This window comes from Gobius niger (genome assembly GCF_951799975.1).
Source record: "Gobius niger genome assembly, chromosome: 6".
In the NCBI taxonomy this organism is placed as follows: Eukaryota; Metazoa; Chordata; class Actinopteri; order Gobiiformes; family Gobiidae; genus Gobius; species Gobius niger.
In genome coordinates, this window is record NC_136857.1 from 28,900,702 (window position 1) to 28,928,142 (window position 27,441).

Genomic DNA, 27,441 nt, shown 5'->3' on the forward strand with positions numbered 1-27,441 from the left:
AACAGAACTGGGTCAAAAGGCCTTTAGGTTTGCTGCACCGCACTCTTGGAATCAACTACACAAGGAGTTTCAGTCCAAACAACTTGTGTCACTTCAGACTTTCAAATCACTATTGACAAATCTGGAAACAAAGTCTTTCACATGGAGCTGTTTTATCTGAGTGGATTTTCTTGATTTAACCTTTAATCTCACCTTTAAAATCTCACCTTAAGGAGCTTCCACACTAAAATGTGCTGAAACTTTAGAGCCAAAACTCAATGAAGGAAGAATATTTTTCAACCTTTTCTTTTATTTTGGAGGTTGACCTCTCCTCTTTTCATACATATAAAATAATGAAACGTTTTTAAATATTAGAACCCTTTCATTGCCAACTTTCTGTCGTCAGTACAAATACCAATAGTTGTAATTCTCCGGTCGTCTCCAAACCCCCGTGTAAACAGCTGCTCCTCAAGTCTCACAGTCTTTATTTGCCTCTGCAAATGTTCCTTTTGTACAAATCCCAGTTGAAAAAGCTCTAACACTTCTCGCTCCTTCCTAAACTCTTCCACAGATTCACTCTGATGCATAAACTCACAAAATAAAGGGTGAGATTCAGTAACAATGGAGTAATGCAGTTGTTTCTGTTATTTACTGTTTACTGATATTGGAAATAACAGGCATTTCTTCCTCTTGTTAAACTAGGTCAAAATGACCTCATGGTGATACAAATATGTCAGGGCGTCAGTTTGAAGCCTCAAAGTTCAGAAAATAGAAGTTTGCAGAAGTTTGAAATGACATTTTGAATCTGTTTTATAGAAGCGTTTTGAAAAATGGTGATTACAATGTCAGTCTATGTAAATCAAAGGCCACGACAGCAACACATGTGAGTGACTTGGAGACAGAAAGTTGCCAATGAAAGGGTTCAAATCTTTAAAAAGTAACATTATTTTATATATATGAAAAGAGGAGAGGTCAACCTCCAAATAAAAAAAAGTTTGAAAAATTATTCTTCCTTCATTGAGTTATGGCTCTAAAGTTTGTGTTGAAGCTCCTTAACGTGAGTTTGTTTTCATGAGTTTTTACATTGGGCTAAAAATCCAAATAAAATGATTTTATTTCACCAAAAAATACAGCCTCTGGGAAAATGTCACTCAATTGGCTTAAAAAATGTTGGAGTTTTGCAAACAGTAAAAGTCCAAAAGCAGAAAAATGTGCTCGGGTGTGATTAAGCGTTAATGATTCAATGTTTGACTATTTTTGTACAAATGTAACTTGTGTGTGAAGTTGTTCCTCTGCATCTTGGCTTGGACACTCTGGAAAAAGAGATTTTTCATCTCAGTGAGTTTAATCCTGGATAAATAAAGGTCAAATCAAATCAAAGTTAAAGCCATCTGTTTCTTCTAATCATGAGTGGATTCACAGAGCACTTTGGAAACAGGTCGAGGAGCTTTAACGTTTGAGAGAAGACTGAATATGAACTGTGAAGTAGATGCATTTCAGAACATGTTTGTAGAGCTCGAAACTACAGGGTGAGCAGGTTCAAACCACGGGGAGGAGGTTTATTTGTTGTTTTCAAAGAATGTTTTATGAACCAAATAACGACAACATTTGAGATTTGCTGATTGTGAAAATTAAAATAGTGATTTTGATTTGATTGTGATGAATCTCTAAATTCAAGTCGTTCTTCTCTGATGTAAAGGTTTATTTTTCTTTTGTGTTTTGTTTGATAAATACAGCTGCTTTGTAGTGAAGGCAATTAAAGCACTGAAATGGTGAGACTGAGCCAGGTGAAAGTGAGTAAACAATAGTATTAGAGCAAAGAGAGGGACTTACAGCAGAGTCTCCAGTCGACAGTTTGGACTCTGGAGTCCGTCACACAACACCTTCATTTCAGAGTTCACCACTGAGTTATTATTCAGGTCTAAAAGTCTCAGGTGAGAAGGACTGAACTTCAGAGCCGACGCCACCACTTCAAGATGAACCTTTGAGAGGTTACAATCTATAAATCTTTGAAATAAATAATTTAAAAGTCATTAAACAAAGCAGAGCTGCTGCCTGTGAGGCCAGTGACACTTTTATAATCAGAACAATATGGTCCATGTTACAGCTTTAATGTTCCATCTGGACTTACCGAGCCTTTCTGCAGTTCCTCACGGCTGAGACCAGTCTCAGTCGTCCTTCCTCTGATGTATTGTACTTCTGTAGGTCCAGCTCCTCCAGGACGTCCTCTGACATCTGCAGCATGTAGGCCAGAGCTGAGCACTGGGACTCAGACAGTTTCTCTGATCTGTCTAACTTCAGGAAGTCCTGGATCTGCTGATGGAGCGAGTGGTCGTTTAACTCAGTCAGACAGTGGAAGATGTTGATGCTTCTGTCTGGAAATATGTCCTTTGTGTTCATCTCCTTCAGGTTGTTGATGACTCTTTGTCTTGTTTTTGAGTCGATTTGTGATGGACCCAGCAGAACTCCCAGAAGCCTCAGGTTGGACTCCAGAGTGAGGCCGTGGAGGAAGCGCACAAACAGGTCCAGGCGGCCGTTTGGACTGAGGAAAGATTCTTGGAGGTTTTTCATGAGAAACTCCTCCAATGTTTTGTTGCCTGTGAATAATTTCTTGAGTATGTTTTTGTTGTTAAATGTATGAATGTGGTAAACAGCTGCCAGAAACTCCTGGACGCTCAGGTGGATGAAGCTGTAGACTGATTTGTTGAAGACGACACTTTCTCGTTTGAAGATCTCTGTACAGAGTCCTGAGTAGACTGAGGCCTCGCTCAGGTCCAGACCCACCTGCTGCAGGTCTTCTTGGTAGAACATGATGTTTCCTCTCTGCAGTTGTTCAAAGGCCAGTCTCCCCAGCTTCAGGAGGAGCTCACAGTCGGCCGGAGTCAGCTCTGGGCCGCTGCTCTCCTGGCTGTACTTCCTCTTCCTCTGCGTCTGCACTAACAGGAAGTGTGCGTACATGTCGCTGAGGGTCTGGGGCAGGGGTCCGCTCTGCTCGCTTCTCAACATGTGGTCCAGGACGGTGGCTGTGATCCAGCAGAAGACTGGGAGCTGACTCATGTTGTGGAGGCTGCGGGACGTCCTGATGTGGGAGAGCACTCTGTCACACTGCTCTGAGTCTGTGAACCTCTTCCTGAAGTACTGCTCCTTCTGTTGGTCAGTGATGAAGCCCCTGACCTCTGTGAACCTGTGCACACAGCGCGCAGGGATCTGATTGGCTGCTGCAGGTCGGGAGGTGATCCATATAAGGGCAGAAGGAAGCAGAGAGCCTCTGATGAGGTTGACCAGCAGCTGGCTGACCTCTGACTCCTGTGTGACCTCAGAGATGAGCTCACAGCTGAAGTCCAGAGACAGCCTGCTCTCATCGAGGCCGTCACAGATGAACAGGACTTTACTGTGGGCCAGAGTCTGAGCTGAGAGCTCCTTTAGTGATGGGTGGAACACATGTATCAGCGTCAGCAGACTGTAGCGCTGCTCTCTGACCAGGTTCAGCTCTCTGAAGGACAGTGGCACCACCAGCTCCAGCTCCTGGTTCTCTGAGCCCTGGGCCCAGTCCAGAGAGAACTTCACAACTGAGAAGGTCTTCCCCACTCCAGCCACGCCGCAGGTCAGCACCACTCTGATGGCTTTGTGCTCGGAGGGTAAGGCTTTAAAGATGTCCTGGCACCTGATTGGAGCGTCATGGACAGTCTTCTTGGAGAGAGTCTCCATCTGCCTCTCCTCATGTTGGGCACTGACCTCTTCACTGAGGCCCTCTGTGATGTACAGCTCAGTGTAGATCCTGTTCAGAGAAGTTGTAGCTCCTGTTTCAGCTCCTTCAGACACACTCTCACACCTCTTCTCCAGAACGCTCTTATAGGAACCTGCACACACCATTACACAGTTAGAATGAAGCTCAAAGTCCAGGACCTGAAGATGGTTCAACATATACAGAGAGAAACACATAAGTGTTCCATGTCCAGTGTTGGTGTGAACAGGTCTCACTCTGTAAAGTGCTGTGGAGGCTCAGTCCTGGTCCACACTGAGGACAGGACTGTGTTGAACTACTCTGGTCCCAGGTGGAAGACAAACAGTGTCTGCAGAGCCAGTGTCCACAGCTGGAGGAGACTGGATCCCTCAGGACGCTCCCACAGAGACAACAGGACAATGGGGCCGGACCAGGACTCTCTCTGTGGAGACTCACACTCAGTCACACACATTCACTCACTGGACCTTCATGTTTAAGTCTTTAAATCTCTGTCATCAATAAGAATAATGTTTATAATGTGTGAAAATTATCGGTCATCAGTTTCTGCCTAATTTCACATTATAGTTCATCCCTAATGAAAACAACAGCATCATTTAAAGTCAAAGAAAACCTAAACTAAAACAAATGAAATATGGTTAAATGGGAACTGTTGTCCTCCTGATTGTCAACCAACGCACCTGTGTCTTTATTTTATGTTACTGGTAAAAGCTAAAGGTAACACTACAATAACATTACAGGCCACTATTGCTCTTAATATTCAGAGTTTGAAATAACCGAGGCACCAGAGCAAATTCTTTATGTCCTAAAGGTAAAGTGAATGATATTAGAGTCACTCACAGCAGAGTCTGATCAGATCCAGCTTCAGGAGTGAACTTCATAATCAAGCCCTTTGACCTGTCGCTCTTCAGAGAATTAAAGCTGAACTCTGCTCTCCGTCTCTGACTCTGAACTCTGAAAAACAGGTTTGTATTAATACATTTCTGAGAGAAACAAATGAATAAAATGACTTCAGGACTGGAGTGTGTTTGCAGTCGGCCGTTCAGGATTTTTGTAAAACAAAATGCAAACAGTTCAGTGTTATTTCAGTGTATTTCTGCATTGTGAGATTAATAGAGCCCTGTCTTATCTTATCTTGAACACAGAACCATCTGAGAACATGAAGAATTACATTTAAATATTAAACATGAAATGAACAGTTACAAAAATGTTCTAGTTCATTTGTCTCTTTGTAAAATGATAGTTCATCAGGACTATGGAGATACATATAAAATGTAATGTGCAATGCCATCAATCTCCTCCATACATTTTCAATAAAATCAATTAACTGAGTAAAAACAAATTAAACAGTGAGTGAGTTCAGTTAACTGTCTAGTCTTGTGTGTAAATGTACTGGACTTATATGTTCATGATCATGTGTAATGTGCTGCAGTGGCTCTTATTCTGTGGAGGATGAGCTTCATGTTGAAGGTGATGATGAAGATGTTTGTATGAGAAGAGTCTCACTCACAGCAGACTCTGAGCAGATCCAGCTTCACCACTGAAGACTAGAGGAGGAGCCATGGACCTGTTGCTCTTCAGAGACTCACAGCTGAACTCTGCTCTCTGTCTCGGACTCTCAGCTCTGACAGATTGATTCAGAAAGACAAAATGAGACAATAACCAGATAAAGTGCAGGTGTAGCTCCTCTGATGTACTCACTGTGTTTGAGTGGGCTCTGCTTTGTGTTTAGACTGAGCCTCCTCCTCATCCTCACACACTCTCTCCATGTTTCTGTCTGGAAGCTCAAGGACAGCAAAATGTAAATACTTTGAATTCATTAGACTGCCAACATTTGGTAAAAGAATATATTATACAAAATGAATTCACAAAATAATTATTAAATCATAAATACATAAACGTAGACGCCGTAACAGTTGGTCATTCATCTAAACATCTGTCAAAGGAACTTCCTGCTGTTTTCTATAAAGTTGTTCTTCATCCAAATACCTGCTCAGTCGTGTTTCACTGTTTCATGTTGAAGTGACGCTTCAGTCTCTGCTGCTTCTGTTTGAGCTGAAACTTCAGCTGTTTCCTCCTGCTCCAGGAACAACTGACCACAATGGACTCCACTTCCTGCTCCCATTTCTCTGAATTATGCAGGAGATTTTTCTTTAATAACTTCATTGTTATTGCAATTGCACATGAATAAAAATGAGGAAGTTGAAAGTGGGAACTGCACTGGCTGTTTCACCCTGAAACTCGTGATTATCAATATATATATATTTTTATTATTGTCTCATAACGTTTCAAAGGTTGCTGTCGGCCGATTGTATATTCAAATCTGTTTTTACCAAGTCGGATTTAAAAAGACACAGAAAAGCGTGACCAAACTGGAAATCTACCAAACAAATCTGTGTGGTTTGAGATTTTATTATTAGAAAGAATAAGGATAAATATGAAGATCACAAACAGTAAAGATCAAGCCTGGGTTTAAATGACTTGAACTGAGGCCGTTTTCACTCATTTAGACGTTTTTTCCTGATCGGACCAAGATCACTTTGTTTGTTTGACGACCTTTCAGACGGATTCTAGGGTCGTGGTGCTTGAAGTAAGAAAATCAAACTGACAATGGAAGAAGAGCATTGTTTCACCCCACTGGCAAAGAAATAAATGTGAAACGTCGCCATAAATGAATTGAAACGAGTCAGAAACATCTCAGAACAAGTGAAACAATCCAGGCCCAAAGCCCGACTCCATTTGAATGAGTGAAAACAACTGAAATGATCATGTTCAAATCGATTTAAACCAATAAACATAGAAAGTAGAAAAGTCCTCTGCAACACTGAGACCAAACTGTTTTCATGAAAGTCTGAGAAAAAGTTGTACTCACGTCTGTAAAGGGTCTGAACGGAGTGTCCTCAGAATACTTTCACTTCCTCCACCCTTCCCCTTTTCCCTGATGTCATGTGATCACGTTCTACTGTCTGAACACAGGTTTACAGCTGCGCAATAAGATACAGCGGAAAATCAGGAAACAGGATTATTTTATATGAAGAGGAGTCGATATTTAATGACAAATACAATACACTATATTACAGTAATATTCATGAAGCTCATTAAAGATAGTGCACACATAAGAGCTGCAGATATAGAGTAAACATGAACACATCAAACACTTTTTGATTTGTTAATGTGCAGTAAGAAAGTCCACAGAGCCCCGTGCTTTGGGTTGCCAGATCCTATGGCTTGAACCAGTCTGCAGGAAACTTCACTATATGAGCAGTAAAGGCAACAGTGATGATATTTGTGTTTGACGAGCCTTTAGGAAACAGTGCGTGTGCATGTACTATGTCTTAACCTCGTAGCCCCCACCTGAACCCAGCACTTTTCTCACATTTGGCTTTACCCAAATCTAAAAGCTTCTTGGAAAAAAAAAACGTACGAAAGCGAGGATGAAAACACAGCAAAAGAGCGACAAAAACATGTCAAAATGTGAAAAAGAAAATGTGACAAAAACGGAACAAAAAAGAAGCAACAGAAATGATGAAAAGTGACTAAAAAGTGACAAAAATGATGAGGGAAGAAAATGTCAACAAAGTGATGACCGCAAAATATCCATTTAGATGAGTTTTGTAGGTCTGAGCTTTCAAATGAGGCGTTACACTGGACTGTAGACTGACCTCATGGATTCAGGTAAAGCTGAACAAGAGAAAATCTACTCAGTTAAGGTGAGGGTTAAGAAGGTTAAAAGAATATGTCCATGACTATGACCTATGACCCTCTGCTGCCCCCAAGTGGGTGGGTGAGGGATTACATGTACACTTGGTTTAAAAAGTTAAAGCTGAACTCTTATTGCAATATCAAACTTATTATTCTTCCTGGATGTAAATCATTCAATCCATGCAAAATTATGGCAAAAAAGTAAAAATGTATCTTTATGACACAGACATTGGCCACACATGACTAAAGTGTGAGATCTTTGTTCTTAAAATGAAAAGGAGGAACACTGTGTCTCCCAGTGCCGCCTGCTTTACGCTCATTACACACTTTGCTTCGGCCGACACACTGAGGCCAGTGTGACCGACTGGCATTGGACACAGTTTGTATTTAATGAGAAACGATGATGAGGAAGAGGAGTAAAAGAAACATGTGCCGACGTGGACCGAGATCAGGGCAGACGTCTCTAAACCAGGACTAAACGAGAACTGGAGTCGACTCAGAAGAACGTGTGAAGCACTTTGGTGAAATGTGTTTTTGAAATGTGCTCAATGCAGTAGATAAATCTGATTGGTTGGTTAAAGAACAGGACTTGTCTTCAGCTCTTGATCTAAAATGTGGTGTCTAACGATGGTAAGACTCTGTCGGAGCGAGAATGGAAGCAGAATGTCTCAGTGTAGTTTCAGAGCTGTTGTCCAGGTCAGTGAGAGGACACAGTAAATGTCAGGTGTGGACAGGGCTGAGTCTGGTCTATGAGCTCCCTCTGTCCAGGATCAACACTCAGGACAATGGTTGGTTAGTCCTCCATCTGTAAAGAGACGACACAGACAGTTATTAGACACAGAGGGAAGCGAAACAGTCATTAGTCATTTAGCAGCAACAGAAAGTGCACTTCAGTGTGTAATAGTCTGGTGTTTCGAAGGATGGTTTAAGAAAATGAAATGTAGCCCGTTTGATGACATTTTCCAACATGTTCCAGTGATTTGTGACCATCACATCAGTCCCAGGTCGACGTGCTGTTTTACAAATCCTGTAATAATGGGAATAAGGACTATAGTATATACTCACTTTAGAAACTTCAGTCGACAGTGAGGACTCTGTTGGAGTTCACGCAGCTCCTGGACGTCTGACTCCTCCAGGTTGTTTCCCCACAGATTTAGTTCTCTCAGATGTGAGGGGTTGGACTTCAGAGCTGAGGCCAGAGAAGAACAGCTGGACTTTGACAAACTGCACCTGCACAATCTGAATAAAGAATAAATGATGAACAGATGATGAAGCTATTTGAATGTATTGACTCTATGAAGCTCTGGTGAACTCTATGGTCGAGAGGTTTAAGACAGAGCTAGAAAATACTGGTGGAAAAACAAAATAGTGACATTTTGTCCCAAATGTGGACATTTTCACTGAGGGGTTTCTCTCACTTTTAGTTCCACCAGTTTCTGCATGAATGGCTGTGTGTTGAGATCCTTTGATAGACATTAAAATCACACTGTTATACAAGCTGGACATGGACGACTCTATATTGTAAAGTGTTGTTTGTGATTATTGAGCTTCAAAATAACTACAATGTTTCTGATTTGCTGATTATGATTAAAATGACAGTGTTTCATCTGGACAGTTCAAACCTTTGTTCTGAATTAAAGTCATTCTTACCAGGACTGGGCGTTATGGACTATCATTTATATCATGGAATAAAACACAAATATCACGATAATGTGATTTACTTGGTGATATACAGTACTTAATACAAGACAAAATACTTTTGACCAATTGGGTAAATTGATTTAAGGCTATTTTCTCTTTAATGACGTGAATCAACTTGAATCTGTGGGTCGACCTGGACCTGGAAGATACTTATAAGATTAAATACAGTATTATGGCTCCAATAAGTGAGCAGGACGCAGCGCCTCAGCTCACACTAAATGTCCCCTATACGTTCATGTGGCTCTGCCTCTGTGGAGTTTACACATGTTTTTATAGCAGTCAGGAGACTATGGGGACAGGCTCATGACTAACAAGAAACACATTTGTTACAACATGATACAAACATCCTTGTATCTCTCTCCTGTCTGAGCCTGAGCTGCTGACTTTTCAGCAACACAATTGAAGTAGGTAAATGGATAGACATAGATTAACAGTTATGGTTTTACTTTGTTGATATATAAGTAACAAAAAGAGAGGATTATGGATATCTTGTTTAGGTTTTGAATGAGCTCAAATCTGTCAAAATTCAAATTGTTCCTTGTTTTTTGGGCTCAAAGCTCAATAAACCTGGTGGGAATTAGATCCTCTGAAATGTTTTGTCCAAGATGTGAAAGTTGAGAGTGTGTAGGATCTACTAAAGTGGAGATGTTGTGAAGCTCATTTGGAGAAAACAGCCCCTAAAGTTCAGTAACACGTGTGTGAGAACATGTGTCAGTCTTTCACAGTCGTGTCCCGCCTTAAGCACCTGCAGGGCCTCCACAGATACAGTGCCTCTCGTTAGTATTCACACACCTTGAACTTTTGCACATTTTGTCATGTTTACAACCCTAAACATAAAGATTTTATTTTGATTTTTTTACTGAACGTTCACACACAAGTAACAGACAACTGTGAAGTGAAAGCAAAATGATACATGATTCTGTTTTTTTTTTTTAATAGAAAAGTGAAAAGTGGGGCTTGCATAAGTATTCATACAGCATTTTCTGAGTGCATTAAATTGCCTTTAAAACATTTCTAATGACTCCAGAATGTTCACACCTTGGCTTAACGGTTAAACAGAGGCCACCTGTGTGTAATCAACTCTCAGTTTAATTACAGCTGTTCTTTAAGGCCCTCAGAGCTGTGGTCGGAGTGTGTTGGTCACTGAAAAGCATAATGAAGGTCAAGGAGCACCAGAGAGGTCAGGGATAAAGCTGTGGAGAAGTTTAAAGCAGCGTTAAGTTATACAAAGATTTCCCAAGATTTGAACATCTCCCGGAGCAACTGTTCAATCCATCATTCAGAAATGGAAAGAGTAAAGCACCACTGCCAACTTACCAAGGCGTGGTCCTCCACCTAAAATATCAGAGCGAACAAGGAGGACACTGGTCAGAAATACAACCAAGTGCCCCATGATAACTCTGGAGGAGCTGTGAAGTCCTGCCGCTGAGCTGGGGGAAACTGTACATGGGACAACTATAAGTCGTATCTTCACAAATCTGGCCTTCATGGATGAGTGGAAGAAGAAAGCCATTATTGAAAGGAGGCCATAAAAAATCCCGTTTGAAGTTTGCTAGAAGTCATATGGAGGACACAGCTCCATGTGGAAGAAGGATCTTTGGTCAGATGAGACAAAAATTGAACTTTTTGGCCCAAATGCAAAACGTTATGTATGGAGCAAACCTAACACTGCTCATCGTCCTGAGTGCACCATCCCCAGTGTCAAATATGGTGGGGGGAGCATCATGCTGTGGGGCTGCTTTTCCTCAGCGGGGACTGGGGAGATTGTAAGAATAGTTGGGAAGATGGATGGAGCCAAATACAGAGACATTTTGGAGGAAAACCTGCTGGAGTCAGCAAGAGAACTGAGGTTGGGGCGGAGATTCACCTTCCAGCAGGACGATGACCCGGAGCACAAAGCTAAATCTACAATGGAATGGTTCAATAAAAACATATTAATGTGTTAGAATGGCCCAGTCAAAGTCCTGACCTAAATCCTATTGAAAATCTGTGGAAAGATTTGAAAACTGCTGTTCACAAACGCTCTCTTTCTAATCTGACAGAGCTGGAGTTGTTTTGTATAGAGGAATGGGATAAAATTTCAGTTTCTAGATGTGCAAATCTTGTACAGTCATACCCCAAGAGACTTGCTGCTGTTATTGCAGCAAAAGGGGTTCCACAAAGTATTAATTCATGCTGTATGAATACTTATGCAAGTCCCACTTTTCACTTTTCTATTTTAAAAAAAATAACAGAATCATGTATCATTTTGCTTTCACTTCACAGTTGTCTGTTACTTGTGTGTGAACGTTCAGTAAAAAAAATCAAAATAAAATCTTTATGTTTAGAGCTGTAAACATGACAAAATGTGCAAAAGTTCAAGGTGTATGAATATTAACGAGAGGCACTGTAGATAGACCTTTATTGTCCCACAGGAGGAAGTTTGTTTTCACAGCCTCCACCACAGCACACACACATCACAAACAATTCCATGTTACAAATCCACATGAGGACCAGCCAAAGATTACAGACTGTTTAAAGCAGCTATAGCAGAGGGGACAAAGTTTGAGCTGAAGGAGCCGCCTCTGCCTCAGAGTCCTGTAGCTGCAGCTTGAAGGCAGCAGGACAAAGCCAGTGTGGAGAGGGAGGTCAGAGTCCAGGGCAGAAGCCGGACTAGCAGTATTACAAATACACACCGGTGTACAAATATACACAGGTATATCATGGACGCTTTGATATATTATTGTTTCTGTACAATCATTTAATATGAAGTCTCTTCTGTGTTTTGTCTGATAAATACAGAGACTTTCTTTGTCTCTGGTGCAGCCTCCTCTTCATCCACAACAGCGTGTGCTTATCTGGATGGACTTGTGTTCATGACTGAGGTAAAGCTGTGGAACATGTCCAGTGTGTGACAGTAAGAGTGAACTGACCTCAGAGTCTCCAGTCGACAGTCCAGATTCTGCAGGAAATCACACAGACGTTCCACTCCAGAGTCCTTCAGGTTTGGGTTAAAGTCCAGTTTCAGGTATCTCAGATGTGAGGGGTTGGACTTCAGAGCTGAGGCCAGAGAAGAACAGCTGGACTCTGACAAACTGCACCTCCACAATCTGAATAAAGAATAAATGATGAACAGATGATGAAACTATTTGAATGTATTGATTGTAACAGAGGCTCATATGAGATTGTGCTGACGACCTGATATTTCAGTTTTCATTCAGTGTCAGATTCTGTCTGAGACAAACCTTTCTCTGTTTTCAGACACTTTGCATAAAGCCATATCTTCACTAGTTACAATGATGTGAATTCACCAGATTTCACTGGATTTGAGCCGTTTGGACAAGTTTAAAAGTATTTATTTGAATATAATCTCCTTCTCTCAGGGAGAAGATACAGGGCAGACTCAACAGATGAAAAACTCCACTCTTTTCCATCTTTTAGATCAAATGCTGAAAGTGGAATGTGAATGTGAGCATTAATGATGTGGGAATGTTTCTTATTTGATGCTCTCTGTTAGACACATTTCACAAGAGTCAATAAAGTACATGGTGTTAGGCCTCGTTCATCAGACTGGACAGGGAGTCTTTATTATTTATGTCACATTTTCTGTCAATGGGGCGACGTGAAGAGAATTGTTCCTAAAATGACTTCACTTGAACAGTTTAGCCTGAAATAAAAGGATATAAACTAAAACACTCAGATAATGTCGACCTCATCAGTAATTCCATCTAAACTAGAGCTGCACAGTTTTGTACAAATATCTCATTGTGAGAATGATTTATTTATTATTTACATAAATGATTTAGATCAAGTCAAAAATGCACATTTGCATTTTCTACACAGATGATACGGTTTTATAAACATCAGCGCCTTTGGCAGAATAACTACAATTGTCTTTGAATCAATGACAGGATGTTTTTTATAATCTAACATGAGTTTGAAATGCAGACGAGACAAAATACATGTTGTTCTCAAACAGAAAATCAGCCTCCCAGCACTTGCCTTCCATCATTTCAAATGAGGGAAACCAAATCCAACTATAACACAATATAAATATCTGGGATTTTAATTGATGATTGTTTCTCTTTTAAGCCTCATATTAAAAAACAGATTCACAGATAAAAACTAAAACGTTTTTTTACTTTTGAATAAAGTGGTGCTTCTGGTTTGTAGAAAGAAACTTGTGACTGTTCCTTTTGTGCCGGTTTTGGACTATTGTGATGTTATATATCTGACTCTCTGCCTTGGACACTGTGTATCATGGAGCTTTGTACTTTAGTACAAACATGAGGTCGCTGACTCATCACTGCGTCTTGTTGGCCCAGGTGGGCTCCTCATCTTTGTCCTATAGTAGATTGAAACATTTGTTTCTTTTGATTTGTAAATGTATTGTTGGTCAAAGAAGCAATTTTTTGTAAAGAAGGAGAACCCCTCCATGAACAGGAAATCAGGTCTTCGATTTCATCCTTCTCCAGTGTACAGAAACCTCTTAAAGCCCATATCTCGGGGGCTTTGTAATGTTAATGAGGCTGAAACTCAGCCCAGGACAGAACAAGAGGCAGGTAATTAGCAGTGATCAGATGAGATTAGGGTCGTTCAGACCGAAACTTAGGGATGAGTTAGGTCGACACAGAAATACAAAGACTTAAATCACAAAGATGTTCACCTTCAGGGGAGAATAGCTCTCAATAGAGGGGTGGGACTAAGCCAAGCTGAATTCGTCCCTGTGGTCTAAATCTGGCTGCCTGTTGAGCTAGTGTGCTGACGAAGCCTATTGGATGAGAGGGGAAACGTTCGCTTTGTGTACAAATGTAACTTGTGTGTGTTGTTCCCCTGCATCTTGGCCTGGACACTCTTGAAAAGAGATTTAATCTCAATGAGTTTTATCCTGAATAAAAAAGGTCAAGTGAAAGAAGAGAAAAATATAGCCATCTCTTTCTTCTAATCATGAGTGGATTCACAGAGCACTTTGGAAACAGGTCGAGGAGCTTTAACGTTTGAGAGAAGACTGAATATGAACTGTGAAGTAGATGCATTTCAGAACATGTTTGTAGAGCTCGAAACTACAGGGTGAGCAGGTTAAAACCACGGGGAGGAGGTTTATTTGTTGTTTTCAAAGAATGTTTTATGAACCAAATAACGACAACATTTGTGATTTGCTGATTGTGAAAATTAAAATAGTGATTTTGGTTTGATTGTGATGAATCTCTAAATTCAAGTCGTTCTTCTCTGATGTAAAGGTTTATTTTTCTTTTGTGTTTTGTTTGATAAATACAACTGCTTTGTAGTGAAGGCAATTGAAGAAATGAAATGGTCAGTGATGGAGAATTATAGAGTTAATTCAGCCATGGCACATTCCTTTTGAATCTTATCATATTGTACTGTCAAAGAGGAACATTCAGGCGCCGACCTTCTACATGACTTGTGGCCTAGTCAACGTGGCACATTGTCCGAGAGGTAGACTGTTAGTGCCTACGTGTAACCGAGGCTATATAGCTCTCTTCATGTGGAAGTATCCCCAGACTCTGAATGATCAATGCTCTGAACATTGTGTTGACTGTTCAAATGTCTCCAGGCCTGTAATACGGTAATAAACTTCTACCATGTAAGACATCCAGACCGTGTCCCGTCTCTCCATCCACATCTCCTCCGGACTCCTTTAGTATTTCCCTAACAGTCAGACTGAGCCAGGTGAAAGTGAGTGGACAATAGTATTAGAGCAAAGAGAGGGACTTACATCAGAGTCTCCAGTCGACAGTTTGGACTCTGGAGTCCGTCACACAACACCTTCATTTCAGAGTTCACCACTGAGTTACGACTCAGGTTTAAATGTTTCAGGTGAGAAGGACTGGACTTCAGAGCCGACGCCACAACTTCCAGATGAACCTTTGAGAGGTTACAACTGTATAATCTGTGGAGGAAAAGTCATTAAACAAAGCAGAGCTGCTGCCTGTGAGGCCAGTGACACTTTTATAATCAGAACAATATGGTCCATGTTACAGCTTTAATGTTCCATCTGGACTTACCGAGCCTTTCTGCAGTTCCTCACGGCTGGGACCAGTCTCAGTCGTCCTTCCTCTGAGGTATTGTACGTCTGTAGGTCCAGCTCCTCCAGGACGTCCTCTGACATCTGCAGCATGTAGGCCAGAGCTGAGCACTGGGACTCAGACAGTTCCTCTGATCTGTCTGACTTCAGGAAGTCCTTGATCTGCTGATGGAGCGAGTGGTCGTTTAACTCAGTCAGACAGTGGAAGATGTTGATGCTTCTGTCTGGAGATATGTCCTTTGTGTTAATCTCCTTCAGATTGTTGATGAGTCTTTGTCTCGTTTTGGATTTGATCTGTGATGGACCCAGCAGAGCTCCCAGAAGCCTCTGGTTGGACTCCAGAGTGAGGCCGTGGAGGAAGCGCACACACAGGTCCAGGCGGCCGTTTGGACTGAGGAAAGACTCTTGGAGGTTTTTTATGAGGAACTCCTGCAATGCTGTGTCACCACTGAGCCAGTCCTTAACCCTCTGCAGAATATTCTTGTTCTTCTTAGTTTCATTCTCACAGTTAAATGTATGAATGTGGTAAACAGCTGCCAGAAACTCCTGGACGCTCAGGTGGATGAAGCTGTAGACTGATTTGTTGAAGACGACACTCTCTCGTTTGAAGATCTCTGTACAGAGTCCTGAGTAGACTGAGGCCTCGCTCAGGTCCAGACCCACCTGCTGCAGGTCTTCTTGGTAGAACATGATGTTTCCTCTCTGCAGTTGTTCAAAGGCCAGTCTCCCCAGCTTCAGGAGGAGCTCACAGTCGGCCGGAGTCAGCTCTGGGCCGCTGCTCTCCTGGCTGTACTTCCTCTTCCTCTGCGTCTGCACTAACAGGAAGTGTGCGTACATGTCGCTGAGGGTCTGGGGCAGGGGTCCGCTCTGCTCGCTTCTCAACATGTGGTCCAGGACAGTGGCTGTGATCCAGCAGAAGACTGGGATCTGACTCATGTTGTGGAGGCTGCGGGACGTCCTGATGTGGGAGAGCACTCTGTCACACTGCTCTGAGTCTGTGAACCTCTTCCTGAAGTACTGCTCCTTCTGTTGGTCAGTGATGAAGCCCCTGACCTCTGTGAACCTGTGCACACTGCGCGCAGGGATCTGATTGGCTGCTGTAGGTCGGGAGGTGATCCATATAAGGGCAGAAGGAAGCAGAGAGCCTCTGATGAGGTTGACCAGCAGCTGGCTGACCTCTGACTCCTGTGTGACCTCAGAGATGAGCTCACGGCTGAAGTCCAGAGACAGCCTGCTCTCATCGAGGCCGTCACAGATGAACAGGACTTTACTGTGGGCCAGAGTCTGAGCTGAGAGCTCCTTTAGTGATGGGTGGAACACATGTATCAGCGTCAGCAGACTGTAGCGCTGCTCTCTGACCAGGTTCAGCTCTCTGAAGGACAGTGGCACCACCAGCTCCAGCTCCTGGTTCTCTGAGCCCTGGGCCCAGTCCATAGAGAACTTCACAACTGAGAAGGTCTTCCCCACTCCAGCCACGCCGCAGGTCAGCACCACTCTGATGGCTTTGTGCTCGGAGGGTAAGGTTTTAAAGATGTCCTGGCACCTGATTGGAGCGTCATGGACAGTCTTCTTGGAGAGAGTCTCCATCTGCCTCTCCTCATGTTGGGTACTGACCTCTTTACTGAGGCCCTCTGTGATGTACAGCTCAGTGTAGATCCTGTTCAGAGAAGTTGTAGCTCCTGTTTCAGCTCCTTCAGACACACTCTCACTCCTCTGCTCCAGAACGCTCTTATAGGAACCTGCACACACCATTACACAGTTAGAATGAAGCTCAAAGTCCAGGACCTGAAGATGGTTCAACATATACAGAGAGAAACAAATAAGTGTTCCATGTCCAGTGTTGGTGTGAACAGGTCTCACTCTGTAAAGTGCTGTGGAGGCTCAGTCCTGGTCCACACTGAGGACAGGACTGTGTTGAACTGCTCTGGTCCCAGGTGGAAGACAAACAGTGTCTGCAGAGCCAGTGTCCACAGCTGGAGGAGACTGGATCCCTCAGGACGCTCCCACAGAGACAACAGGACAATGGGGCCGGACCAGGACTCTCTCTGTGGAGACACACACTCAGTCACACACTTGAGCTCAGTCGGAGAGCAAAAACATTTTGACCAACTTTCCCTTTTATTTCATGTGAAAATATGTCTTCTTAGCTGTTGTCTGTGAATCAAAGTATAGTTTTTCACTCACAGGAGACTCTGAGTAGATCCAGCTTCACCACTGAAGGCTGGAGGATCAACCATGGACCTGTTGCTCTTCAGAAACCCACAGCTGAACTCTGCTCTCCGTCTCTGACTCTCAGCTCTGAAACACAGTTTATGTCAATAATATTTCCATTTGTGAAGTAAAAGCATAAAGTCAGGTGATCAGGTTTCATTACGGGCTTATTTCAATAAACAAAAGACTTCTGAGGATAGTTCATCATTATAAATGCTTATTAATGTTTAAATAAAATGTCATGATCAAAGATATCAAGCTCGAGGTTAACAATCTGTAATAATTAAAGAGGCTCATCTGCTTTTTAATATCCTCTGTGGTTTGGCTTAGCAATGGTTAATATATTTTGTTTACAAGAGAATATCGAGTCTATCTCCAATGTCATGAAACCAACTGCTAAAAATGAAAATAAACTATACCTGATGTGTATTACCAGTTTTGTTCAAGACCACTGTTTTTTTTTTAGTGACAAAACAATAAATGTAGATGTTTAACAGCACATTATGACATATTTCTGATGGTTTGCAATAATATCGTTTCTGTCATTATCTCCCAGTCCTAGTGTGGCCCCACCAACACTTTTTAATTTCCTAAACCTGAGCAGGAGACAAACAGATCCTGATGTTGTGATGGACAGTATGTTTGTGCTGAGTGTTCCTGTGGTCGCGTGTGAGCTTAAACTGATGGTTGTGATATTATTGTCATGTTCAAATTAAATTCGTAAAAGAAAGTCTGACCAGTTCAATATTAGTGAGGTCAGATAATGTACTGGACTTATATGTTAATGATCATGTGTAATGTGCTGCAGTGGCTCTTATTCTGTGGAGGATGAGCTTCATGTTGAAGGTGATGATGAAGATGTTTGAATGAGAAGAGTCTCACTCACAGCAGACTCTGAGCAGATCCAGCTTCACCACTGAAGGCTGGAGGAGAAAACATGGACCTGTCGCTCTTCAGAGACTCACAGCTGAACTCTGCTCTCTGTCTCGGACTCTCAGCTCTGACAGATTGATTCAGAAAGACAAAATGAGACAATAACCAGATAAAGTGCAGGTGTAGCTCCTCTGATGTACTCACTGTGTTTGAGTGGGCTCTGCTTTGCTTTTAGACTGAGCCTCCTCCTCATCCTCACACACTCTCTCCATGTTTCTGTCTGAAAGCTCAAGGACAGCAAAATGTAAATCCTTTGAATTCATTAGACTGCCAACATTTGGTAAAAGAATATATTATACAAAATGAATTCACAAAATAATTATTAAATCATAAATACATAAACGTAGACGCCGTAACAGTTGGTCGTTCATTTAAACATCTGTCAAAGGAACTTCCTGCTGTTTTATATAAAGTTGTTCTTCATCCAAATACCTCCTCAGTCGTGTTTCACTGTTTCATGTTGAAGTGACGCTTCAGTCTCTGCTGCTTCTGTTTGAGCTGAAACTTCAGCTGTTTCCTCCTGCTCCAGGAACAACTGACCACAATGGACTCCACTTCCTGCTCCCATTTCTCTGAATTATGCAATTATCTTTAATAACTTCATTGTTATTGCAATTGCACATGAATAAAAATGAGGAAGTTGAAAGTGGGAACTGCACTGGCTGTTTCACCCTGAAACTCGTGATTATCAATATATATTTTTATTATTGTCTTATAACATTTTAAAGGTTGCTGTCGGTCGATTGTATATTCAAATCTGTTTTTACCAAGTCGGATTTAAAAAGACACAGAAAAGCGTGACCTCAGTGAAACAACAGGAAATCCAGTCTGAGCTCAGGCTGAAAAAAACATGTTTCCACCAAACTGGAAATCTACCAAACAAATCTGTGTGGTTTGAGATTTTATTATTAGAAAGAATAAGGATAAATATGAAGATCACAAACAGTAAAGATCAAGCCTGGGTTTAAATGACTTGAACTGAGGAAATGTTTCTTTTTTTGAGCCGTTTTCACTCATTTAGACGTTTTTTCCTGATCGGACCAAGATCACTTTGTTTGTTTGACGACCTTTCACACGGATTCTAGGGTCGTGGTGCTTGAAGTAAGAAAATTAAACTGACAATGGAAGAAGAGCATTGTTTTACCCCACTGGCAAAGAAATAAATGTGAAACGTCGCCATAAATGAATTGAAACGAGTCAGAAACATCTCAGAACAAGTGAAACAATCCAGGCCCAAAGCCCGACTCCATTTGAATGAGTCAAAACAACTGAAGTGATCATGTTCAAATCGATCCATTTAAACCAATAAACAAAGAAGTAGAAAAGTCCTCTGCAACACTGAGACCAAACTGTTTTCATGAAAGTCTGAGAAAAGGTTGTACTCACGTCTGTAAAGGGTCTGAACGGAGTGTCCTCAGAATACTTTCACTTCCTCCACCCTTCCCCTTTTCCCTGATGTCATGTGATCACGTTCTACTGTCTGAACACAAGTTGTACAGCTGTGCAATAAGATACAGCGGAAAATCAGGAAACGGGATTATTTTATATGAAGAGGAGTCGATATTTAATGACAATAAAATACACTATATTACAGTAATATTCATGAAGCTCATTAAAGATAGTGCACACATAAGAGCTGCAGATATAGAGTAAACATGAACACATCAAACACTTTTTGATTTGTTAATGTGCAGTAAGAAAGTCCACAGAGCCCCGTGCTTTGGGTTGCCAGATCCTATGGCTTGAACCAGTCTGCAGGAAACTTCACTATATGAGCAGTAAAGGCAACAGTGATGATATTTGTGTTTGACGAGCCTTTAGAAAACAGTGCGTGTGCATGTACTATGTTTTAACCCCTTAGCCCCCACCTGAACCCAGAACTTTTCTCACATTTGGCTTTACCCAAATCTAAAAGCTTCTTGGAAAAAAAAACGTACGAAAGCGAGGATGAAAACACAGCAAAAGAGCGACAAAAACATGTCAAAATGTGAAAAAGAAAATGTGACAAAAACGGAACAAAAAAGAAGCAACAGAAATGATGAAAAGTGACTAAAAAGTGACAAAAATGATGAGGGAAGAAAATGTCAACAAAGTGATGACCGCATGAGGAAAAATATCCATTTAGATGAGTTTTGTAGGTCTGAGCTTTCAAATGAGGCGTTACACTGGACTGTAGACTGACCTCATGGATTCAGGTAAAGCTGAACTAGAGAAAATCTACTCAGTTAAGGTGAGGGTTGAGATGGTTAAAAGAATATGTCCATGACTATGACCTATGTCCCTCTGCTGCCCCCAAGTGGGTGGGTGAGGAATTACATGTACACTTGGTTTAAAAAGTTAAAGCTGAACTCTTATTGCAATATCAAACTTATTATTCTTCCTGGATGTAAATCATTCAATCCATGCAAAATTATGGCAAAAAAGTAAAAATGTATCTTTATGACACAGACATTGGCCACACATGACTAAAGTGTGAGATCTTTGTTCCTAAAATGAAAAGGAGGAACACTGTGTCTCCCAGTGCCGCCTGCTTTACGCTCATTACACACTTTGCTTCGGCCGTCGCACTGAGGCCACTGTGACCGACTGGCATTGGACACAATTTGTATTTAATGAGAAACGATGATGAGGAAAATGAGTAAAAGAAACATGTGCCGACGTGGACCGTGATCAGGGCAGACTTCTCTAAACCAGGACTAAACGAGAACTGGAGTCGACTCAGAAGAACGTGTGAAGCTCTTTGGTGAAATGTGTTTTTGAAATGTGCTCAATGCAGTAGATAAATCTGATTGGTTGGTTAAAGAACAGGACTTGTCTTTAGCTCTTGATCTAAAATGTGGTGTCTAACGATGGTAAGACTCTGTCGGAGCGAGAATGGAAGCAGAATGTCTCAGTGTAGTTTCAGAGCTGTTGTCCAGGTCAGTGAGAGGACACAGTAAATGTCAGGTGTGGACAGGGCTGAGTCTGGTCCATGAGCTCCCTCTGTCCAGGATCAACACTCAGGACAATGGTTAGAAAAAACCCCGGCTGAAAAGAGACGACACAGACAGTTATTAGACACAGAGGGAAGAGAAACAGTCATTAGTCATTTAGCAGCAACAATTACTAGTAATGAATGATACAGCATAAGTACAGTACAAATCCTGTAATAATGGGAGTAAGGACTGAGCTGCAGTGACCAATCAGAGCAGACTGGCCTAAACAGAGTCCAACAGTCCTTATGTTTTGTCCAATGGAGCCTGAGACAGGAGGCTGGACTGCAGCATCAGGAGGGGCAGTTTGGGACTGTTTCATGTGGATTCAGCAGAGCCACATTCACTGAGATCAGCCAAACCAGACTCTGCTCTGATCCACTCCTGTTCACTACACTATAGTATATACTCACTGTAGAAAATCCAGTCGACAGTGAGGACTCTGTTTGAGTTCACGCAGCTCCTGGACGTCTGAGTCCTCCAGGTTGTTTCTCCACAGATCAAGTTGTCTCAGGTGTGAGGGGTTGGACTTCAGAGCTGAGGCCAGAGAAGAACAGCTGGACTTTGACAAACTGCACTTGTTCAATCTGAATAAAGAATAAATGATGAACAGATGATGAAATTATTTGAATGTATTGACTCTATGAAGCTCTGGTGAACTCTATGGTCGTCTATGACAGTGTTTCATCTGGACAGTTCAAACCTTTGATCTGAATTAAAGTCATTCTTACCAGGACTGGGCGTTATGGACTATCATTTATATCATGGTATAAAACACAAATATGTGATTTATTTGGTGATTTACAGTAATTAACACAAGACAAAATACTTGAAAAGTTCAGCTTTTGACCAATTGTGTAAATTGATTTAAGGCTATTTTCTCTTTAGTGACGTGAATCAACTTGAATCTGTGGGTCGACCTGGACCTGGAAGATACTTATAAGATTAAATACAGTATTATGGCTCCAATAAGTGAGCAGGACGCAGCGCCTCAGCTCACACTAAATGTCCCCTATACGTTCATGTGGCTCTGCCTCTGTGGAGTTTAAACATGTTAATATAGCAGTCAGGAGACTATGAGGACAGGCTCATGACTAACAAGAAACACATTTGTTACAACATGATACAAACTAGAGCCCTGCACTCCCGCGGGAGTCCCGCGGGACTCGCGGGACCCAACGCAAAACAGTGCGGCGCGGGACACATTTTTAAAGCTCATTGCGGGCTCGGGAGGGGAGCGGGCGGGTGGGACGATAAACTGCTGTCCCGCAAACTAAATAATTTTTCATTTTCATTTCATTTGTTCATTCTATTTTGATAACGAGAGCATTAGTACCGCAGAATCACTGTGTTCACGCTCAACATTGATACAGTTATTGGCTCCAGTCACTGCGTAACACGGACAAACCAGACTGGATCTAACACATAACAACAAACGCACGCGCAATGAGTTAGTGCAACATGGCATTCAGCCAGACTTTACTCCACAGAATAAGCATAAAAAACACTACACTCACTGTGCACTCGATCTTCTGGGGATCCGTCGTAGAACTTGCTGCTCTAAAGGCGAATCCCTTTGGTTCAATGTGTCTGACACCAGTGTCACACCTGACAGGAGAGAGATACGAGGATGTTTGTATTAGAGGTCTGCGCGGTACCGATTTTTAAGTTGCGCGCCCGCCCGCCCCCGCATGGTGCAGTACCGCTCCCGTCCGCATCCCGCAAAGGATTGTAATTTTTATTCCTGCTCCCGCCCGCATCTGTGTTGTTTTGTCCCGCTCCCGCCAGCAAAAATCCCGCAATATGCAAAATGGGGACGTTTGCACTGCAGGAGTCATGACCAGTGCAGGAAGACGTGTGGACAGACCTCAGGCCGCCGCCGCGCACACGGGGCAGAGCTAAGACGTCTTGCTCCGCCCTGCTCTCCCCTGACTCATTGGGCTCTTGCCAAATCGGGTCACACAAAAAGCAAATAGACCAGCTCAGGCCTGTCCATATAGCCTTGTGTATAACATAGGTTTTTCACGGTGTATGGGACAGTCACACCAGTTCAACCCCAAACTAAGCTATGCTCCTGTCACTGTGTAGCATCAAACACAGACTGAATCTATCAAGACAAACACATCAACAAACGCACGCGCGTCATGTCAGATAAGTCAGTACAGTAGCCGCACATTAAGGGCTGACTTTACTCCACAGAATAAGCATAAAAACACTACACTCACTGTGCACTCGATCTTCTGGGTCAGTCCTCAGCTCCAGTTGGAAAAACTTTATAATCCACAAAACAGGCCTGTCTCCACCTGCCCCGCGCCCATCGCCGCTTGTTTTACATGTCAAACGTTGTAAATAAGCCTTAACTTATCCATGGTGTAGCTGCTGTTGTTTTGGTCAGTGGAGGCAGCGTGGAAGATGCATTCAGGGACCGTGAGAAGTGTGGGAAAGGCGCACTTCTTACTGTCCCTTTTATCCACAAACGTGAGGAAAATGTGGACAAATATATAACAGTGGGGTTCTCCAGAGGCGGGGCAATAGGGGAGACAGGAACTGACTCCCAAACATCAGGAGGAACGAGCGCACGAGGAGGAAAAGCCGGCGGAAAAACTTCAGCACCTGAGGAGCGGCGGCAAAAGAGCGCACTTCCTACGGTCCCTGAATGCATCTCTCACGCTGCCTCGCACAACAACAACAACAACGCGTGGTTGCAGTAGCCACACCATGGATAATAAGGCTTATTTACAACTTTTGACATGTAAAACAAGCGGTGATGGGCGCGGGGCAGGTGAAGACAGGCCTGTTGTTGTGGATTATGCAAAAGGAGTTTTTCCAAATGGCGCTAATGAGACACGACGAGAGAGAATCATGGATAAAGAGGTTTAAGGTGAGACACTGCAGGTGAACAGGGAAATATTTAAATTTAAAAATATACACTTTCAAGAGTTACAATGAAGTCAAATCAAGGCATTTTTTGCCAGTTTTTACAGCAACACAATTGAAGTAGTAAATGGATAGACTCAGAATCACAGTTATGGATTTATTTTGTTGATATATAAATAACGAAATAATTCAGAGATTAAGGATATCTCAAATCTGTCAAAATTCTGTTCCTTGTTTTTTTGGTTCAAAGCTCAATAAACCTGGCGGGAATTAGATCCCTGTGAAAGAATATGAAAAATGTCACGTCCTAAATGTGAAAATTCTCTTCTGTGTTTTGTCTGATAAATACAGAGACTTTCTTTGTCTCTGGTGCAGCCTCCTCTTCATCCACAACAGCGTGTGCTTATCTGGATGGACTTGTGTTCATGACTGAGGTAAAGCTGTGGAACATGTCCAGTGTGTGACAGTAAGAGTGAACTGACCCCAGAGTCTCCAGTCGACAGTCCAGATTCTGCAGGAAATCACACAGACGTTTCACTCCAGAGTCCTTCAGGTTTGGGTTATCGTTCAGATACAGGTGTCTCAGATGTGAGGGGTTGGACTTCAGAGCTGAGGCCAGAGAAGAACAGCTGGACTTTGACAAACTGCAGTAGGACAATCTGAATAAAGAAAAAATGATGAACAGATGATGAAACTATTTGAATGTATTGATTGTAACAGAGGCTCATATGAGATTGTGCTGACGACCTGATATTTCAGTTTTCATTCAGTGTCAGATTCTGTCTGAGACAAACCTTTCTCTGTTTTCAGACACTTTGCATAAAGCCATATCTTCACTAGTTACAATGATGTGAATTCACCAGATTTCACTGGATTTGAGCCGTTTGGACAAGTTTAAAAGTATTTATTTGAATATAATCTCCTTCTCTCAGGGAGAAGATACAGGGCAGACTCAACAGATGAAAAACTCCACTCTTTTCCATCTTTTAGATCAAATGCTGAAAGTGGAATGTGAATGTGAGCATTAATGATGTGGGAATGTTTCTTATTTGATGCTCTCTGTTAGACACATTTCACAAGAGTCAATAAAGTACATGGTGTTAGGCCTCGTTCATCAGACTGGACAGGGAGTCTTTATTATTTATGTCACATTTTCTGTCAATGGGGCGACGTGAAGAGAATTGTTCCTAAAATGACTTCACTTGAACAGTTTAGCCTGAAATAAAAGGATATAAACTAAAACACTCAGATAATGTCGACCTCATCAGTAATTCCATCTAAACTAGAGCTGCACAGTTTTGTACAAATATCTCATTGTGAGAATGATTTATTTATTATTTTCATAAATGATTTAGATCAAGTCAAAAATGCACATTTGCATTTTCTACACAGATGATACGGTTTTAAAAACATCAGCGCCTTTGGCAGAATAACTACAATTGTCTTTGAATCAATGACAAGATGTTTTTTTATAATCTAACATGAGTTTGAAATGCAGACGAGACAAAATATATGTTGTTCTCAAACAGAAAATCAGCCTCCCAGCACTTGCCTTCCATCATTTCAAATGAGGGAAACCAAATCCAAATAAAACACAATATAAATGGATTTTAATTGATGATTGTTTCTCTTTTAAGCCTCATATTAAAACAGATTCACAGATTAAAACTAAAAGTCAGTTTTTACTTTTGAATAAAGTGGTGCTTCTGGTTTGGAGAAAGAAACTTGTGACTGTTCCTTTTGTGCCTGTTTTGGACTATTGTGATGTTATATATCTGACTCTCTGCCTTGGACACTGTGTATCACAGATGTGCGGGTCGGCTTTTTTTCTGACCCGCACTAACCCGACCCGCTGTAATTTAAACCCTCTCAGTTTGCCGACCCGACCCGACCCGCCCACATTAAAAACTGCTGCATGAGTCTCGCTGCAGCTGCTGTCACTCAAACAGGAGCGCGTCACGTGACGGCCAGTTTACAGGAGAATTAGCACTTTGCTTTGTTTTGCTGCTGAGGAACCTTTGAAATCACTCATGGACTTATCAGGACACGAGGAGCAGAAACTCTCATGAGCTTTTACTTCAACCACGTCATGGACGACTCTTTCTGTCAAACTAAACAGAGTTTGGACTAAAGTGGAGCAGCTTTACCTGGCACTGTCCTCAGGTCAGTCAGAGGCTGTGTTTGACCTTTCTTCTTGTTGATGCATTACTTTCGTCACATGTGCGTATCATTATGTGCTTGGACACGGCTATTGTGACGCCTTTGTAGCCGTGATCAAAGTCATACAGAGGCGATTGTCCAGGTGACATCTAAACATAACATGCTAATGACACGTTTACCCCTGAAACTAAACATTCAACTCAACACAGTCGACTGTGGCATTTATGGATAAGAAAGCACTGTATGTTCTAAGACAACAATATAAGGACAAAAAGAAGTGCACTTTGTGACCCGACCCACCCACACCCGAAGTTTGCTGTCATTTTGAGGTCCCGACCCGAGAGAATCCACAGGCCCCGCGGGTTTCAGATCGACCTGCACATCTCGAGCGTGTGCTTATCTGGATGGACTTGTGTTCATGACTGCGGTAAAGCTGTGGAACATGTCCAGTGTGTGACAGTAAGAGTGAACTGACCTCAGAGTCTCCAGTCGACAGTCCAGATTATGCAGGAAATCACACAGACGTTTCACTCCAGAGTCCTTCAGGTTTGAGTTATTTTCCAGATACAGGTGTCTCAGATGTGAGGGGTTGGACTTCAGAGCTGAGGCCAGAAAAGAACAGCTGGACTTTGACAAACCGCAGTCCCTCAATCTGAATAAAGAATAAATGATGAACAGATGATGAAACTATTTGAATGTATTGACTCTATGAAGCTCTGGTGAACTCTGTGGTCGAGAGGTTTAAGATAGAGCTAGAAAATCCTGGTGGAAAAACAAAATAGTGACATTTTGTCCCAAATGTGGACATTTTCACTGAGGGGTTTCACTCACTTTTAGTTCCACCAGTTTCTGCATGAATGGCTGTGTGTTGAGATACTTTGATAGACATTAAAATCACACTGTTATACAAGCTGAACATGGACGACTCTATATTGTAAAGTGTGGTTTGTGATTATTGAGCTTCAAAATAACTACAATGTTTCTGATTTGCTGATTATGATTAAAATGACAGTGTTTCATCTGGACAGTTCAAACCTTTGTTCTGAATTAAAGTCATTCTTACCAGGACTGGGCGTTATGGACTATCATTTATATCATGGTATAAAACACAAATATGTGATTTATTTGGTGATTTACAG

At 42.0% G+C, this 27,441-nt stretch overlaps 1 protein-coding gene across 21 annotated transcripts in view; it reads right to left on the reverse strand.

Annotated features, from left to right (window-relative positions):
* The window catches only part of LOC306964092 (NACHT, LRR and PYD domains-containing protein 12-like), a 188,364-nt gene that overhangs the window by 15,321 nt on the left and 145,602 nt on the right, over positions 1-27,441 (reverse strand). For 10 of the 21 annotated variants that reach the window (XM_079557962.1, XM_079557964.1, XM_079557961.1 and 7 more), the window contains 3 exons: positions 26,778-26,954; positions 24,625-24,801; positions 12,037-12,213 (listed from right to left, as the gene is read on the reverse strand). In XM_079557962.1, coding sequence (XP_079414088.1) covers positions 12,037-12,213; positions 24,625-24,801; positions 26,778-26,954 — 531 coding nt within the window. Of the gene's footprint in view, positions 1-8,113; positions 8,223-8,484; positions 8,663-12,036; positions 12,214-21,034; positions 21,321-21,678; positions 21,853-24,624; positions 24,802-26,777; positions 26,955-27,441 lie in introns of those variants that run through there. The other 11 variants (XM_079557953.1, XM_079557967.1, XM_079557954.1 and 8 more) reach the window with 8 other exon arrangements.